Source organism: Glycine max, chromosome 20 (genome assembly GCF_000004515.6).
Source record: "Glycine max cultivar Williams 82 chromosome 20, Glycine_max_v4.0, whole genome shotgun sequence".
Classification (NCBI taxonomy): domain Eukaryota; kingdom Viridiplantae; phylum Streptophyta; class Magnoliopsida; order Fabales; family Fabaceae; genus Glycine; species Glycine max.
In genome coordinates this window covers 36,378,610-36,396,773 of record NC_038256.2, presented here as the reverse complement: position 1 = coordinate 36,396,773, position 18,164 = coordinate 36,378,610, and the positions used below count along the sequence as shown (strand labels likewise).

Below are 18,164 nucleotides of genomic sequence, written 5' to 3'. Positions count from 1 at the left end.
TATTAAACTGTAAGATACATTATAAGTATACGACTTTAATGATTTAATCTCTACTAATATGTTTTATCTCTTTGTCATTTCCTCGTTTGACCTTTTTCTACGTAAAATTTATCATAAGTCTCTCCATAGATAAAGAAAAAAAAGGTAAAGTTTTACTATTGAATTCAAATGAAAAACACAAGAGTATTTTTCTACATCTTAGGACTTACATTCAATATTCTTAACGGAAGAAAAAAATGACTCACCGAATATTATAAATATATTGTTTCTATCCAATTTTCTTTTTACCTTTATTTAGCTTCTTGAGTTCAAATATATAATTGAATTTTATAATTAAAATCAAAATGTAAAACATAATTTTAATTATGAAACATAATGGTAGCATACTCAACTTGCAATATTTTTTTTAATGTTTTAAACGTCTTTAGATTTAGATATATAATATTTACTAATAAAGTGTTATATGGATTAATTTAACCTTATTCAAAATATTAAAATCGCATCTCAAAGCATATCGATCAATTAAAATAAAAAAAAAAATTAAATATACTCTTTAATATATATATATATATATATATATATATATATATATATATATATATATATATCTAAAAACGTTGTATATTATTTCCTGAGCATTAATTGAGTTTCATAGATAATCACGGAAGCTTGCGTTACTAAAACTTAAAAACGTGGATTCGATTCTGCAAAATTATTATCTATCGATCTGTGAGCACTGTCGGATGCCAATATATGTGTGGTTCATATTTACCCAGCAGCCTCTTAAATTGGTGGAGAATACGAAAACTATTTTATTTAATTATGTCAATGTGATACTACTACAGAGTATTTAATAAATTTTATTTATGATTAATTTTTATTGAAATTTTTTATTTATCATCTTTTTCTTTTTTCGAGAGAGAAGATTGATCATCATTATACTCCATAACTAAAATCTTTCATCAAGAATGTTTAAACTTGAGAATTCACTTAAGTAATCTAAGCTCAGTTTCAATCGTATTAAATATAAAAAAATTATTTACACAATAATCCACCCGTAAAAGAAAAGAAAATGAAAACTAATAATTTAGAATTGTTTATCTGATTTTTGTAATCTTGTTTGGTTGGATAAATATATAAAATAAAGTATATAAGCACGATTCTTATAAGAAAATCATAAAACAAAATTGAGACCCTGGACATGATAGTTTTATAGCAAGAAGTACAATTAAATTATGTGTTTTTATATATATATATATATATATATATATATATATATATATATATATATATATATATATATATATATATTATTTATCAACACACCGTTTCTCATAATCTACACAATGCGCCTGTCGGTATATAAAAGCTACATTATAAAACAATTCTTATATAAAAACTAATTAGAAACAAAATCCGTTTGTTTTAGATTTTTTTATAAAAAGAAAACCTTTTTCCTAAATAATTATTTCTTGATATTTTGACTCACCTCCTCTTATCTTATGTTATAAATTTGAATACTTCTCATATTTTTTCTTGTATTCCTTATCTGGTTATTAATGAAACTACAGGGTGATCCCATAAAGGAGAGAAAAATAAAATAAAGTAATTGAAAGAAAGAAAAAAAAGATGAATCTCACTGTTATTGTACCATCAAATGACACGTGAGTGAATAAAATGGTGGCTGAACTGATTTTCTAAATCGATTGATTATATAAGTTTTTATAAATATACTTTTATATTTCCTCTCTTTTCTCGTTACATAATGATTTTTACATACAATTTATAAACGCAAAATATTTTTTTTTTAAATTTTACAATTTTTTTCATATTATTACACAATTTACAAACAATTGATAGTTATTTTTGAGTGATTAATTGTGCAGAAATTGGAATCTCGATCGGTCCTTTTTTTTTGCCTCCTTCTCACATTTTTCTAATATAATAATAATAAATAAATAACAATAAATAATATTATTAAAAATAAATAATAAAAATATGTTATAATAATAATATAATTTTATTTAATATTAATTTCTCTTCTCTTATTCTCTTATTCTCTTACTTATCAAATCACTTTAATTCAAATATTTCTCTTCTTTTTTCCTTTATTTTTCTTGCATCAAATCACCGTTATTTTTATTTTTTTTCTCTTGTCACATATTGTCTTCTCTTCCCTCCGATTCTCTCCTTTGTATTGCATTTATAAAAACCAAAGCCGTGCTGTGATTAATTTTGGTTTCTTCTTTTCTTAAAAAGGGAGAATTTGAGCCATTTGAGGAAAAGCTTTTAAAAAATACGTTGTCTAATGCTTCCCTTGTTTTTTCTATTGCACCCTTGCATTCAGTGAAGTAAGCCATCCAACATGAACCTTTAAATCTTCAATTCAACCCCATATAACCATATAATCATAGTCTGAGACTGTCATGGTTGGCAGAAGTAAGGTGACCACCATTACTTGATTGAATCGATTCACCCAACATATGCGATTTTGCATTTGGTTTGGTCCCCACCCCACGTATGCTCATATATATTTACACGTAAAAAAATAATTGTGAGTGGACATATTCTTCCTTCAAAATTTCAACTATCATTAAACTAATGATTTTAATTAAAACCGCACAAGCAAGCTAACGTGCATGATCAGAAAATGACACTGAAGCATAGTTGTAGTATAGACACCAAAAGGTTAAGCAAGCATGTTCTCGGGAAGCCTAAAGAAATCTTATTAAACTTTCTAGTTGTTATTTTAGTCAAAGATTAAGCTTTTCCGTTAAGTTGATTGAATTGTTTAACCAACGTGGCATGTCATACCAAACGATTGACCATATAAATACAGGTGCCAAACTCATTTAAGTTTAATAATACATTCTGTGAAAGATATTCACTAAGTTATTCAGTGACTTAAGGCAATTACTAGTTACTATATATGACAGAAAACGAGAGGGAGAAATTTGAAATAACCCTGCAAGTCACACATAAAGAAATTACGGAATAAGAATTGAAAATGAAAAACCAACAAACACAAAATGGAGGAAAGAAAGGAGAGAACTCTATACGAAAGATCACGCTTGAGTTCTTGTTTGTAACCAAGTTCAAGAAGACGGGCATGTCCAGAATCAAGTGGAGAAGCATCACCATTTGTAACTGGGACCACATGAGACGGGAGTGTCATGTTTTCAGTAGCAGAACCCATGATTTTGTTGCAGTAAAGAAACACAGAAGCAAAGATTAAAAATGTATTGGATGAAATTCAAACTTCTGAAGGTTGTTTTCTTATAGTAAATGTTTGAGAGTTTACTAACAAATAATAAATGTTTGCAAACAGATTAAATTAGAAAAATAAAAGTGCTACAATCGTATTGAATTGATTAAATTAACTCTTATTCAGATGGAATACTTTTTAAATTTTATTTTTTTGTAATCGTTGTGAAAAATATTTGTTAGTTTATTAATGATTAATTTTTATGGTAAAACTTAAATGACTATATTTAGTAACTCTATTTTTTTAATCACATTTTTTATATTTACAAAATAATTCAAATTCTAGAACCCTAAATATTCATGATCCGAGTCAGCTAGCTTAAACATATCTGGAGATTAGTAATAGATTGTGATTAATTATTATAATTTAAAAAAAAATTATAATTATTGCGACAAAATTTTAGAAGAGTTATATCACATCGGTAAATATCTATGGAAGTGAATTTTTATTATTTTGGCAAATTTTTTTTACTTTTTTTCAACTACAAAAAAAAAATCAATCTTTTAAATGTTAACTCTTGAATAAATGCTATGAACACAAAAAAAAATTGCTGTAAAATGATGAGAATATTATTATTTATGTTTAATCAAACACTAATTATTTAATTATTATTTTTATAAATTTTCATAATAAAATATAAATGTCTATTAGTATATGCAATGACATCAAATTACAAATTATAATAAAAGTTTATTGATTTTTAATTTTTTTAAACTATACATAATTATTTTTTATTGACTGATCATTTAAAAAATCATAAACTTAAAAAAAATTCATTCCAAAGGAGATAAGTGTTTATTACAAATTAAAAGTGTTATTGTAATTACAATTTTTCCTAAAAATTATTCATGAATTTAATTTAACTATAATACTTTACAATAAATATTTTTTTACTAGTTTATAATACGAGTATTTTTTTTCTTTTAAACTCAATTTAATTTATGAGTTTGTTAAAAAAAATTTGTTACAATCATTATAAATTTTTTCAAATTATAATAATTAGTCATAATCTACTATTAACGTTTGGATATATTTGTCACATTTTTTACACTTTTCAGGATTAAATTTTGTATTTTCATCTTTCAATGACGCATTTCAATGACACATTTGTACGAGCGAAGTGTGAAAAGGCGAAAAGTCAAAAAAATATTATATGATAAATATGTCTCTATGCTGACAATTAGAAATGATTACGTTGTCAATAATTTCAGCGACAATTCCGTCCTTCTGTGTCACATAAACTATTTTATTGTACTTTTGGAGACTAAATTTTATATTTTTATCTTTTAAGGATGTATTTATAAGTGAATTACACATGAATAAAAGTGTCTATTTACCCATCAAATAATCAACAATTAGTACAACCTTACCTCATATGACCATCAGAATATTCCAAGTTCAACCTAGCCTAATAATTTTATATATAATTTTTTTTTACCATTAAAATGAAACAATTATCATTATTTTTAATATTTGGATAATTTTTTAACATAAAAAATGCTTCAAAGATAAAGAAAAATACATACAATATCAATTTTTTTATATTTAATTAAGTAGTATTTTTTTAAAAAGAAAAAAATAACAGGAGAAGATATGTCCCATTGTAAGGACAGGAAAGATCACCAACCTCAATGAAAATTTATAATAGAATTTACATGTCTTCTATTATATTAACAAGAAATTTAATAATTGAACTCAAATCACATGTAGTGAGCGGAAAAGTTAACTAAACGTGTCAACCCTATTAGCAAGTAATGAATGTTTTGAGACATATGCTCTCAGTTCATATATTTTACAACATTAATACACTAAATTTATTTTTTTACAATCTTAATTTTTCATTTATCGTGCACTTTTTTTTATTTTATCTTTTTTCTCGCTTTCTCATCATTTATGAGATCTATAATTTTTTCATTCTTTCTTTTGAAGAAGCAGAAAAAACAATTTTCAAAATAAATATATATATATATCTACTCTTATAATATAAATTAAAACTCACATAATTTAGAGAGTGAGACTTTCACCTTCGCTCTCTTATGTCAACTTAAGGCTACTAAATGGCTGAAAAGCTGGCGGATGTGTCGGGTATCCCTAGCTACTTGCATGAGAGACACAATAAAGAACCAAAACTACGAACATCTCATCGAAAATGCGAAGACGAGACTCTCCCTGTGGATTTGCAAATTCTCTACCTTTTTTAAGTTGACATTATTCTTCCTTCAAAATTTGAACTATCAATAGACAAATAATTTTTAAACTGGACAAGCAAGCTAATGATCAGAAGATATAGCAGCCAAGCATATTACTATAAACACCAAATTCTATAGCAGCCTAAAAATATCTTATGAAAACTAAAAATTAAAGCAGCATTATTAAACCTTCTAGTTGTTGTTTTTTTTGTTCAAATATAAACTTTACCGTTAAGTTGATTGAATTGTTTAACCAACGTGGCATGTCATGCCAAACGATTGACTATATAAAATACAGACGCAAAATCTACAGCATCATTTAACTTTAAGAATATATTCTACGAAAAAATTAATATTCACCAAATTTGTCAGTCCCTTATACGGTAATAGGCAATTACAAGCTTTGAAAACCATGGTAATTGGCAATCACAATCACTAGGCAACAAGGTCCAGTTTAAAATGGGTAGGAAAAGTTAAATGCACCTAACCCATATTTTTGTTTTTTAAGTTTAAGTAGGATGAAAAATAAGTCGAGTCGAACGCAGCCTAACACGACATAATAAAAATTGACTCAGTTTAAAGTTAGCCTCGAGTTTAATATAAACTTTCTTTTTCATACTAAAAAGAATGAAAAAGTTAACAATTCATGGGCATGCCATCTATCAGGCTAATGTCATAGGGGTGGAAAGAAATGCAAGTAACAAACTTATAAAAGGAAACAACAGTCGTCACTGTACAAAAGAAGTTCATATAAGAAGCGTCAAAAAAAGGTTTACGAAAATAGACGCTAAACTGTGTTACTGTTGAGCTGAGGAAGGTTTGCTTAGTAGAAGAGTAACTAAACAACGCCTCCTTTGTGAATAGTTCAATTATACATTATCATGCAAGGTAAAATTGTTCATTTTTGTAATAATTAATTTAAAAGTCATTTCTAGAATAATTTTGAATTGATTGATCTTTAATTTATCTGTGGATGAAAAAATTAACCTCTAAATGTAATCTGTGGGTTGCTTCATCATATATTTATACATAATATAAGAGATGGATATCCAACATTTGATAGACAAAGTAATTTGCAAATGAAGTTTTACAAAGCAGTCATATTGAACATGTGGGCTTTCTTTACCAATAGAGGCTATTTTTTTTTTCAAAATTATAAAATGGGAGCACATTCTGAAGGTAGAAGTTTTGTGCATTTGTTTTCTGACAACATATTCTTGATTGAGAATTAATTCAAAATGTGTATCCATTTGATATTTTTTCTTTAAAAAAAAAGCACTCCTATTGGTTAAAAAAACCGAACATGTGGCTCCTCAATTCACCAAATCATGCACAAAAGTTCAGTGTTTTACATTGGTTATAGGGCCTTTGAACCAGTGCCGAGCACTGAGTATCCAGTAGGAGACAACAAGAATAATCAAACATCCAAGGGCAACAGGAGTGTAGTTAAGTGTCTGAATGGTAATTGGGTAGGAAACAGGCAATGAGAAGAGTATGGAGATGAACACCACCCAGAGAACTGAAACCCAGCCAATAATGATTCCGTAACGGCCCAAGTTGAAAGGCCCAGGGACAAAGTGCTTTTGGGCCAAGGTTACCCTAAAGATAATTGGTAGGGCATAGGCAATATACAGGACAATCACCGCTATAGACACCATTGCTTCGAATGCCACTATGCTTCCCAGAGACTGCAGTAGAGTTGGAATTGAATTATCAGAAGTGACAAGAATGGAAAGAAATAATAAAATTTGCAGCACTTTAAAAAATTCAATAATATAGTAAAATTTAAAGAATCACATTATTCATATAATATATTTTTTTTAAAACTTTTCTAATGCTATTTTTCTGTTACATTAATTATCTTCTTTTCTTATATCTCTCTTTGTTGGATAAAAAAGTTGTATATATACAATAGACTTAAATATTTTTTATCCTTAATAAATACTCAATTTTTATATTTGTTTCTAATAAATTTTTATTTTGTGTTAAGTTTTAAATAAAACAATTTTGTTTTTCATTCTTGATATTATGTTTTAGTCCATAATAAATTAGAGAATTTTTTATTTGCTCCTTGATAAATTAGTGAATTTTTTTTAGTCCACACTAATAACAAATGAAAAAAAAATTAAAAGTAAACAAAAAAATTTATTAATTTATCAGAAATTAAAAAAATATCAAGGATAAAAAATAAAATTATTTTAACATAAATTCAATGCAAAACAAAAATTTTATTTAAAAATAAACAAAAAATCAGATATTTTTTAAATATCAAAACATATTTAAACCGATACAATATCTCAAATTTAAATACATACCGTTAGTGCCATACAAAATGATATGAAAACGGAAAGCCAAACTGCATATATAGGGACCTCCTGCTTGTTAACTTTGTGCCATAATGATGACAACGGCATTGCCCCATCTCTAGAGAATGCATAAGCCATCCTGGACAAGTTTTAAGCATCATATTGTATTCATAAGTAACTAGATAAATTCAATCTCTCTCACATGGAAAGTGCAATGCGATCAGGGTATATCATCATTACCTTGAATTGCTAGTGACTAAAGTCATACCACAGAAAAATATGGAAACAGCAACAATCATCAAGCAAATAATACCCCCAATTCCGTTGCCATATCTTCTCTTGAAAGCCAGATAAAATATTTCAGCAATGGCATACCCACCAGCATCATTACTTTCACTCAAAAGGTAAGGGATATCAGTAACTGCAAAGGCAATGCCTAGTATGTAACCCCATCCAACTATAATAGATATCCCAACAGAGCTGATAATTCCTTTTGGACCATTTCTATCAGCACCCTTTGTTTCCTCTGTCTGAAAATGCAAGTTTGTAATAAGCATATACAGACATATCAATGAAAATTTCTGATTGACAGTGTACGATTTTTACATGGACAATGCATAAAAATTAAACTGGTCATTTAATAACATCTCTATCAATGGAAATAAAAGCACAAAATTTACAAAGTGGAAAGTAAAAGGAAAGAAAGAAAAAGAGTAGAAAAGCTGTACCAAATGAGCTGAAGCATCATACCCACTAAGGGTATACTGACTCATTAGAAGTCCCAAGAGAAATATGTATGGTCTGCTGTTGATTCCATTGTCATTTTTATCATTGAAATGAGTGAAAACAAACTTGACACTAGCCCTTTCGGTTGCAACAGATGGAATGAGAATCATAAGCAGAAAAACGCCTAAAAGTTTCCCCATTCAAATTAGATATTCAATAAGGCTTTCCTAGAGAACAGAACTTGGAAGAAAGAAAAATAAAATAGGAAATGTTTTTTTTCATACCTAAAGCATTCCAGATAGCTCCCAGCTGTCCTAAGAATGATATCACTGAGATAGGAAGACTGTTAATAATACCGAGTAGGAACAATATTCCCCCATGAAAAGCAATGACTACATATTTGGATGCCTCATATCCACCACCATTTTTGCCACCAGTGCTAAGGAGAATGATAACCTGAATTAGTTGTGCAAGTGAAAAATTTACGCTTGTTGATCCTGCCCACTGCAAATGAAAAGGAGTTAGAAATTAGCGATTCAAATGGATCATTAGAATTCTACATCTTACACAAGTTTGACCACATAGTAAAGAGTGGAGGATGCTATTCTAGAATATGTGACTTCTCAAGAATACCTGACCAATAATATTGAACCTGCAAAAATAGAGAAACCATGCAACATGCGTCAGAGAATGCCAATTTATTTTGTGATTAGACTTTCATTAGGCTATTAGGGAGAGCTACATAATTTATATATTTTAAAGCCATTAGGGAGAGCTAGGTTAAGAGCATCTTCAAAAACCTGTTTGAACATTGTACATTATATAATTGAGTAGTAAAGAAAAAAAGGGAAACAAATCGTTTGAAGGTGGTGTGCCATTAATTATCACTGCCAATTTTAAGTGAATTTAGCATAAATTCCACATTTTACCTGTTTTATGAGATATACTACTGAATAATTAAATCTGTTAATTATCGTCCAATTTTTTACTCAAAAATGTAATGAGTATATCCATGATGTGGCTTTTTGACTTACAATTATGCTCAGCTTGAATTGCTAATGGACGACTTAAGGGAATAAGGAACTGATGATTAACTTTCTATCATAGATTCAACTATCAATTAATATCGACTGCAAGCAGACTGACCTGTCTGCTGTGCAGGGTTGGTACCTATTACAATTATCAAATGTCTCCTCTTAATCTAAAAGATCAGATGGTGATTCTTCTTTTGCCATCCTAAAGTCCAAAATAAAACCCTTTTATGATATTATATATTAATTTCACTATTATCTGGGGAGAAATATTCAAGTCTCACATCGTCTAAAAATAATGCCAATTGATTTTAAGTAATATGGTAGTCAGACTCTTTTCCTCGAACTTTGTTTTCGTTTTCACTGCGATCACCCACCATTTATTGTTCACACAATAAGCCCAAAAAGAGTACTGTGCCTGAGGAGGTGTGTTACTTATATTTGTTGGACATCTTTATCTAATGTGAATTGGTTTTAAGATGAAATCTAACATTATCCTATTTCCCCTTCCTCTTCCTTTCTAAGGTGTAAAACATTCTGTTGCACCAGGTTCGCATTTACCCTATTTCCAAAGTGTTAAAAACATATTTAATCTCACGAGAAATGTTAGCAAACTCTTTCTATGATTGGTGGTTCATCAAAATTGGTGATTTCCAATCAATTCCAACCAAATACAAAAACAGTATCAGAAAAAATGTGACTAGCATTTCTCTTAGTCGTGTTCACCTATCATATTAGTAGGACATGCGTATTCCATATCAAATACAAAGACAGGGTACGTGATCAGAAGACAGTTAAAATATGAAAATGGGGAGGCAATAAAGGTTAAAATACCAGCCAGTAATCCAGGAAGCAAAGGGTGCCCATGTAGGGCCAGCAAGTTTGGCACTCCAATAATAGAGACCCCCAGAAGTTGGATAAGATGAACAAATTTCAGCCATTGAGAGTGCAACAAGCATGGTGAAACCAGAAGCTATAAACCAACCATATTGCATTGAAACGGGGCCACCGTAGTTCAACCCAGTGTTGTATAGGGTGGTGATACCAGTCAGCACTGATAAAACGGAAAACGAGAGGGAGAAATTTGAAATGGCTCTGCAAGTTGCAAATAATTAGAAATGAAAAACCAACAAATTTACACAAAATGAAGGAAATTAAGAATTAAACTAGAGAACCTTACGAAAGATCACGCTTGAGTTGTTGTTTGTAACCAAGTTCAAGAAGACGGGCATGACCAGAATCAAGTGAAGAAGAAGCATCACCATTTGTAATTGCAACCACATGTGATGGGGATATCATGTTTTCAGTAGCTGCAGAATCCATGATCTTCAAGTAAAGAAACACAGAAGTAAAGCGTACGTGTTGGTTTTTGCCAAGTGTTAGCTCAACATGAATTATGTTGCTAGCTGTTTTCTCCACTTCTTTTGTCAACGCCAAAGTCGGTCATGGCTGCCACCTCCAGCTCTCAAGACAATCAGATATTATTAATGCATCCTAAGATAGCCTTACGTTTTTTATAGAGAGATAAATTAGTCTCCAACAGAAATATTGACGTAATGATATCAATGCCATTAAAATTAAAGTCATACGTATACGATAATTTAATTATTTTTCTTTTGTTTTTTCGTTGGATATTTATATATGCTGCATAAGGATGAGTTTCAAACTTCTGATAATGATTGATTTCCTGTAGTAAATGCTTGAGAGTTTACTAACAAGTTATAAATGTTTAAAACATATTAGAATAATAAAAATGCTACAATCCTATTGACTTTAATTAGCTAACTATTATTCGGACGAAATGTTTTTATCATGGTGTTCATATCTTGAGTATCAAATTTATTTTTTTAAAAAAATCTAGAGTATCAAATAAAGTAATTAAGTGAGAGATTTAAATTGTAATTGAATTTAATTCATTTTCCTTGCTTTGAATATTCTCGTACTACCTTAGTTGGGATCGATCATATTCCTTAAATATATTTCTTCTCGTTGTCTGTGTTAATTACACCGTGAGTAGGATGCAGATGGAAGAAAAAGAAGTAAAAGTAAGAAATAATTAATTAAAGAAAAAATAATAACCCAAAATAAATAATACTCCTATTTCTTAATAGGCATCTCATGTTTCAAGCTACATGACATTTACCTTTTGGTTTTTATATGGATTAAAGGCAGATTCTTAAAACAAATAGCTAACAACTATTTCATACATATAAAAGAAATAGCGACTATTTCTGCCTTTTGACGTGAGCATTTGAATATTCCAAGTTCAACGATAGACAAATAGTATTATAAATAAAAGGATCCTCTTAAAAAATGTAATGTAAATAAAATTAAAATAGAACGATTATTGTTATATTTTAATTTTAAGAGATTTTTTTTTTTTTACAAAAACATATAAAGACAGTTACATATAAAGTAAAAAAAGTGTATTAGAAGAATCCCTTGTACCCAGTCTTATTAGTTATTCTTACATATGCAAAACGGTAATTTTCAGATTCACTATTATTTGATATTTAACTAATGAATGTTTTGAAAAATATTTACTCATTTTTTTACAATATTCATACACTAAAGTTCAATTTTTTCAAACTCTAATTTTTATATTTAGCTCACACTCTTTTATCTTTTTCTCACTTTCTCATCAAGTCATTTATTATATCTAACATGTCTCATTCTAGTGTGAAAAAAAATCTTTTTTTTTCAAAAGAAAAAATTATTTCTTCATTTTTTCCCATAAAAAATGGATAAATAGTATTCTTGTACTTCACATTATCATCTCCTTCTAATATCCAAAGTTTCATTTACTCTCATTGTTTAGTTGAAAATTATTATTTAATGACAATTTTAATTTTAATATTCTGAGATTACTATCTACACAAAAAGATAAACTGTCATTGTATAATACAACAGAAAACTAAAGTATAAATTGTCCCAAGTGTATGAATAATGTAAGAAAAATGATCTATAAAATGTAAGATAACTTTCCCTCGGAGAAATGATAGATGCACACTCAAAAAAGTGAAGTGAGTTTTTTAAAGAAAAAAAAAATCTAAACTAAGCCATTTTATATAGGAGTTCAAGAAATTCATTTATTCCCCCCTTTTCCTCGAGTTGCAAAATATTGTATGCTTGAATCCTGTTGAGCCGATTAAATCATTCTCTGTATAGAAACAGTGCTTTGACAACTAACAAATATAAGCTGGCCGGAAAATTAAAGACAACTAACATGGCATCCCAAATTTCCAATCCAACAAGCAAAGAAATTGATTGATATCCGCATTTTAAACCACCAACAATGCTAAAGTGGTTTATCTGCAACGAATCCCTCCTATAATTTTTACAGATTATGGACATGTTGGTGATCTTTCCTATGTCGTCAGTGTGTTCTTACATTTTGGGATGCACCTAACATGGGGCTTGAATCCCAGCTATTGCCTCGTGTATCTGCATCATGTTGAGGTGGGATATACAAAGATACAGCCTGAAGCTCAGCAGATTGCACATGATGAATCTCATTATTGACAGTAGAGGGCTGAGCACCATTACGAGATTCAGCCAACATCTGGAAATATGCATGAGGTCCCCAACCTACATATTCACACATACAAAAGTTATGATTGGATATTTTCATCAAAATCGGAACTAGAAACCGTAATTTTAAAAACCCAAAAACAACTTAATGTGCTAAGAGATGACAGGGAAGCATAGGGCACAAATATATCAATGTATAGCACAGTCAGTCAAAACCTGATACAGAAGAAAGTTCTGCAATTAACTTTCAAAACCGATACAATTTGGAAAGAGAAGTGGAATGTCCCCGTACAAGAACTCAACCTGGGCTTTCTGTTGACAATTCACAGTCCACAGGATTGTGTCCAGCTCAAATTTATTTTGAATTTGGGCCTGAGTTTGGAATTAAGCCCAAAGCAATAAATATAAACTAAACTTTAAAATTAAAAATTGTAACTATTTTAGGTTTAAAAAATATTTTAAAATTGAAACACCAAGACTATGTTTATGTTTGGTTACTCTCAAAAGTACCTTTGCACATCAAAATTGTTCCTTGAAACTCAGTTTGAAGAAATAAGACTTGGGTTATTTTTTCAAGCTTAAGATTAAACTTAAATTTGCAAACTTTAATCTAAACATGCACTAAACATGGCAAATTTGTAGGAGCGGTTTGTTGCATATTGAAAAGTTCAGTAAATTTAGAGTATTACAAGTAAAATATACGTGCATTCTAGATTTAGATTAGACCCAGATATTTTGATTAAGCCTGAGCCTGGCTAAATGTCGAAAATGGGTGTGGCCTCAGATTTCAGATGCAGCTAGGCTGATATGGACTTCGACGGGATTCAAAGCAAATTATCACATCAATAATATCAACACATACTAAAAAGAAATGATTGACGGAAAAATTCATGGTCATACCATCTACGTCATATGGAGGTGGAAAGAATTGTAAGTAACAAAATGAAGCAATTATCATCCCTGGTAAAAGACATTCGTATCAGAAACTTTTCAAAAGGGTTTATTGAAATATATAATCAATCTGGCTTCGGGAAACAAACCTATAAGAGCTCCAGCAAACACATCTTGCCAATGATGCCAGTAATCATCAACACGAGAGACAGCAATCATAGCTGCCACGAGGATTGGTAAGAAAACAAGACAGAGCTTTGCAACATGCCCCCTGCGGTCAAATGCCCTAAGTTTTCCAGATAGATACCAAGCAAGATAAACAAGACCAGCAAAGGACCCTGGATACAAAATAATTGAATCTTTCTGAGCTTATATTGTGGTAATTTAGCTTGTGGTAAATTACAAAATGAGAAAAAGACAAGAAACAGATCATTCAACCAAGACACTGATGACTCAAAAAATGCATATGCTACCCCAAGCATATTTTTGGAATGAAAGAAAGCAAATTCAAAAGGTTGAGAAACTAAGGTGGTAATTGGTTTATTTTTTGTTTTCAGTTTCATTTGATATATTTTACTAATAATTATAAAAACGTCACATTTTTACTTTATTTCCTGTTTACAAGAAATTGCAAAGGAAATGGTGAAAAACTGAAAAACAACAAAACCTTTTCACCATTTCCTTTCCAACATCTTGGAAACAAGAAACTATTTGAAAACAAAGTAGCACTTTTTGCAATATAAATGAAAACAAAAATGTTTAATTGAACTATAACAGTAGAATTCTTGGTTTATTTTCTTTAACAAAGTAGTAATTTTGTAGTCATTTTCTGAAAGCAACTACAAAAATGAAACCAAACACCACCTAAACATTTCAAAACACACCAAATACCTCAACCTTTTGAAAGTAGTAAGAATAGACATGTCCTTAGAAAATTCATAATTTATTTTTGCTTTATTTGAAACTAACATCAGTCATCAAAAACAATTTCTGAGCTTGTAATTCTATTATAATTATATTCTAGAAGAATTTCATCCTGTACATACTGTAAGTGTAAGATTGTCAGTTGTCACTTACACAGATATCTGGAATCAACAAGACCACCCAAAGGAATGTCACAGACCCTGAGATTGTAAAAGAGTACTTACAAGAGGTATGTCCACTGGGGAAACTTTTGTGCCCTTCCTTAATAACACCCTTATCTCCAGTACACAGAACATTACTTGTTACTGGATCAAACACCTAAACATGTCATGCACCAATGGGGCGTTTATTGAGCAGTTAACTACATAAAAGCAGTACGTATCACATGGTAAAGATATTAACAAGATATCTTGGCAGTCCATAAAATTGAAAACTCACCCCTTTTCCATCAGGGAAACAACGCCAGAAGAAGTCTGGCCTTGGCCGTCCAACAGCATCCTTGATAGCATCAGTCATCACCGCAGTAATGAGTACAGAAAATAGAAGGCCTGGTGCATTTAGCAATAGGTTTCAGTATTCCAATGTGATAAGAAGGACAGAGAAAACATTCCAAGGTTCAGAAATGTACCCATTATAGCATGGTGGAGGTCATAGACATCCTTACGAATGAAATAGTAAACGAGAAAAACAGCCAGTGGTAACAATATTGCTATTATCTGTTCAGGAATAGTAGTACAAAAATTTATATCTTGAATATTAACAAAGTCAAGGATAAACATAACATATAATCTCAGTAATGGAATAAATTTCTTTGCGGACACAATCCAAGGAAGCTAAATATACCGGAACAGCCCAAAAGGGAATTGTATTAGCTTTCAATGGGTATCTAAGGTCTGTCATCATCCCCTCTCCAACAAAACGGTGAAATGGCTGTATTAAATTCAAGACAGCATCGATGATCACAAGAAGCAAAAGAATCAACCAGTCGTGCATATGTGTCCTTGCCACTCTAGTTCCATGTGATCTGATAGTATGCATACCCAACTGAATTTCTGGCATTTTTTTTGCTGTAAACAACACATAGGAAGGTTAGCAGGACTTATGTTAAAATTAAAGTACCAAAAGGAAGGACAGCAAGCGAAAAAACACGAGTACAAAACAAAAAACCATGTCACAGTGACAACTGAAAAATATATATAGTTTTTCTTTCTCGGTCTGCCTATGCTTCTAGGTACCTTCTATCTGATCTATTTTCCTGATATTTTATTGCTTTCATGCGGTTGTGCCTTGGCCCAAGACGAAACAAAACTCTCAACCCAAATACTCTGCAATCTGCAAAGCTATATAATTTAGAGGCTGAAGATTTTTTCTAAAATGCTCGCCCCATTGGGCCCCATTTTTTTAAGACTAAGTCATGTCTGCTGAAGGTCGCAGGACATCTCAATTTCGGAGTGACAATTTCTTTTGAGTGTCTGTGCAACCAGGGATGATTATGATGTGTAGTGAAGGTATTGGTCTATCTTTCCATAACGTGTGACAAATAAGAAATCACGGGACAGGGATTGCCTGTGCAGTCAGTTTTGACACAGTTAATCTTGCAGTAGTTATCCAGTGGCTGAAATTTTTTTCTTATGTTTATTAATGTGTCAAAAAGGAAACTAATTGTGTTGGTTTAGCAAGGTGTGTGAATGATTATAAATCATATGATATTATCCTCTATTCTCACAGATAAAAAAAAATTATTAATATGTAAAAATTAAAAGGAAAAAAAGTTAAAGGTTGACAATTTTTGTTCTCTCTCTCTAAAGAGAATCCTCAACCGTAATAATGCATCCCGGCTATTGCCTTTATTATTATGTCCTAGGATCTTACTACGTGTCCTGTTTCAGTAATGTACTATTTTATCAGAGATTTCAGTTTTAAATTAATGGAGGCGATTTGATCATGCATGTTTCGGTAGCTTATTTGTGGTTTGTTTCCCACAAGAATAAAGTACGAGTCTGTACTCTGTCTAACGTTCCAACAGGTTGGATATAAAACTGGATTCAATCCTATTCCTATGAGCCTTGAGTTATATAGCCTTAAAGCTAAATATACAATCCATCCTTGACATACCACAAAAAAAATGTAAGAGGTTCATACATATCTAGTTATTTTAAACCTCCTGAAGGGTAACAGCTCGACAAATCTGATCTATTAGATTATTTGCCACACAAGATATGTATGCATAAATTCTTAGCTCCTCAAATATCTCTCATCCTCATATAAAATCCCACAAATATCTGAACAACACACATTTAAGTAAGTAATAAAGTTCACTCTGTCCTACCACATTTTCATTTCTTATTTCTTAGAAAAAGGGCTACACGCTCTTCATCACCGAAAGAACTTGGAAGTGTTAGTTAGGTCAAAGCAACAAAATATCAATACTGAAGCCAAAAAATTAAAAATTAAAAACACTTCACAATTCTCGCAGTAACAAACATATAGTTGCATCTCTGGCAAGGGTTTCTTCCTCTTCCTTTTTTTTTCTTCAAAAAATTACATAGACGGAAAATCAAGCACTTCTCATACTACGGCCACAATTATTACTTCAAACTTTAACAAAATCAAATCGAACTGGGATAATTAAATCGTTGATTGAAGACGGTGACTAGTAACTTCTTTTTTTTTTTTTTTGTCACACGCCGTCGTTTCAAAAATTAAACGGATTTTCGAACTCCGGAAACTCAATCCATCATGGTTTTGACTTGGAACAGAAAACAAAGAAAGAAATAGAAAATGCGAAGGATAGTAGAGAAAGACGCAGAGAGAGTGAAACCCGTTAAGAAAGAAGAAGAACAATGCGAGGTGGTAGAGAGAGAAAGAGGAATGAACGCACCTGCAACGGCACGTGCACGAGATTCGAGGTAGCGGAAGGAGAAAGAAGGCGGAATGTAAATGGAATCAGGATTCGTGTCTGTTAAGGCCAATTTCAAAATCACAAAAAGGAGAAGGCGCGTGGGATTATTAAAGGGAAAGCAGTTTATTACCTTTTTCTCCCTTTCAGCAACCTTATTTATTTCTATTATTTTTATATTCTTACTAGTTATTATTAATCTTTGACTCAAACTATTTGTCTTTTTGAAGAATAAAAAAACACATTTAAAGAGTATTGTTGTTTATATTAATTTTTTTTATTGAGATGTTTATGGAAACATTTAGTGTACAATTATGAATTAAGTACTAGTTTAGTGTTTTAGAAAGAATATATACTTCTATATTAAATTTAATATTTTTTTATTTATAAGAATTAAAATAC

The 18,164-nt window shown here is 30.4% G+C and overlaps 2 protein-coding genes across 4 annotated transcripts; both read right to left on the bottom strand.

Annotated features, from left to right (window-relative positions):
* Positions 1–6,539: 6,539 nt before the first annotated feature.
* Positions 6,540–11,026, bottom strand: LOC100794445 (amino-acid permease BAT1 homolog). Of its 2 annotated transcripts, none has more exons than XM_003555208.5 (8): positions 10,698–11,026; positions 10,352–10,612; positions 9,120–9,138; positions 8,771–8,990; positions 8,489–8,670; positions 8,001–8,290; positions 7,770–7,899; positions 6,540–7,142 (listed from the first exon to the last, which is right to left on the bottom strand). In XM_003555208.5, exons 1-8 carry the CDS (start codon positions 10,838–10,840, stop codon positions 6,795–6,797), a joined length of 1,593 nt encoding a protein of 530 aa, XP_003555256.1. In that variant the 5' UTR covers positions 10,841–11,026; the 3' UTR covers positions 6,540–6,794. The 2 variants fall into 2 exon arrangements, with proteins under 2 accessions (XP_003555256.1, XP_006605942.1); XM_006605879.3 differs by having other exon boundaries at positions 10,693–10,834.
* Positions 11,027–12,656: 1,630 nt separating this feature from the next.
* Positions 12,657–17,845, bottom strand: LOC100785459 (lipid phosphate phosphatase 2-like). 2 transcript variants are annotated; one of them, XM_006605277.3, is made up of 8 exons: positions 16,099–17,710; positions 15,707–15,930; positions 15,492–15,579; positions 15,302–15,411; positions 15,088–15,181; positions 14,089–14,277; positions 13,949–14,008; positions 12,657–13,105 (listed from the first exon to the last, which is right to left on the bottom strand). In XM_006605277.3, the coding sequence occupies exons 2-8, from the start codon at positions 15,920–15,922 to the stop codon at positions 12,894–12,896; spliced, it is 969 nt and encodes a 322-aa protein (XP_006605340.1). In that variant the 5' UTR covers positions 15,923–15,930; positions 16,099–17,710; the 3' UTR covers positions 12,657–12,893.
* Positions 17,846–18,164: the final 319 nt, after the last annotated feature.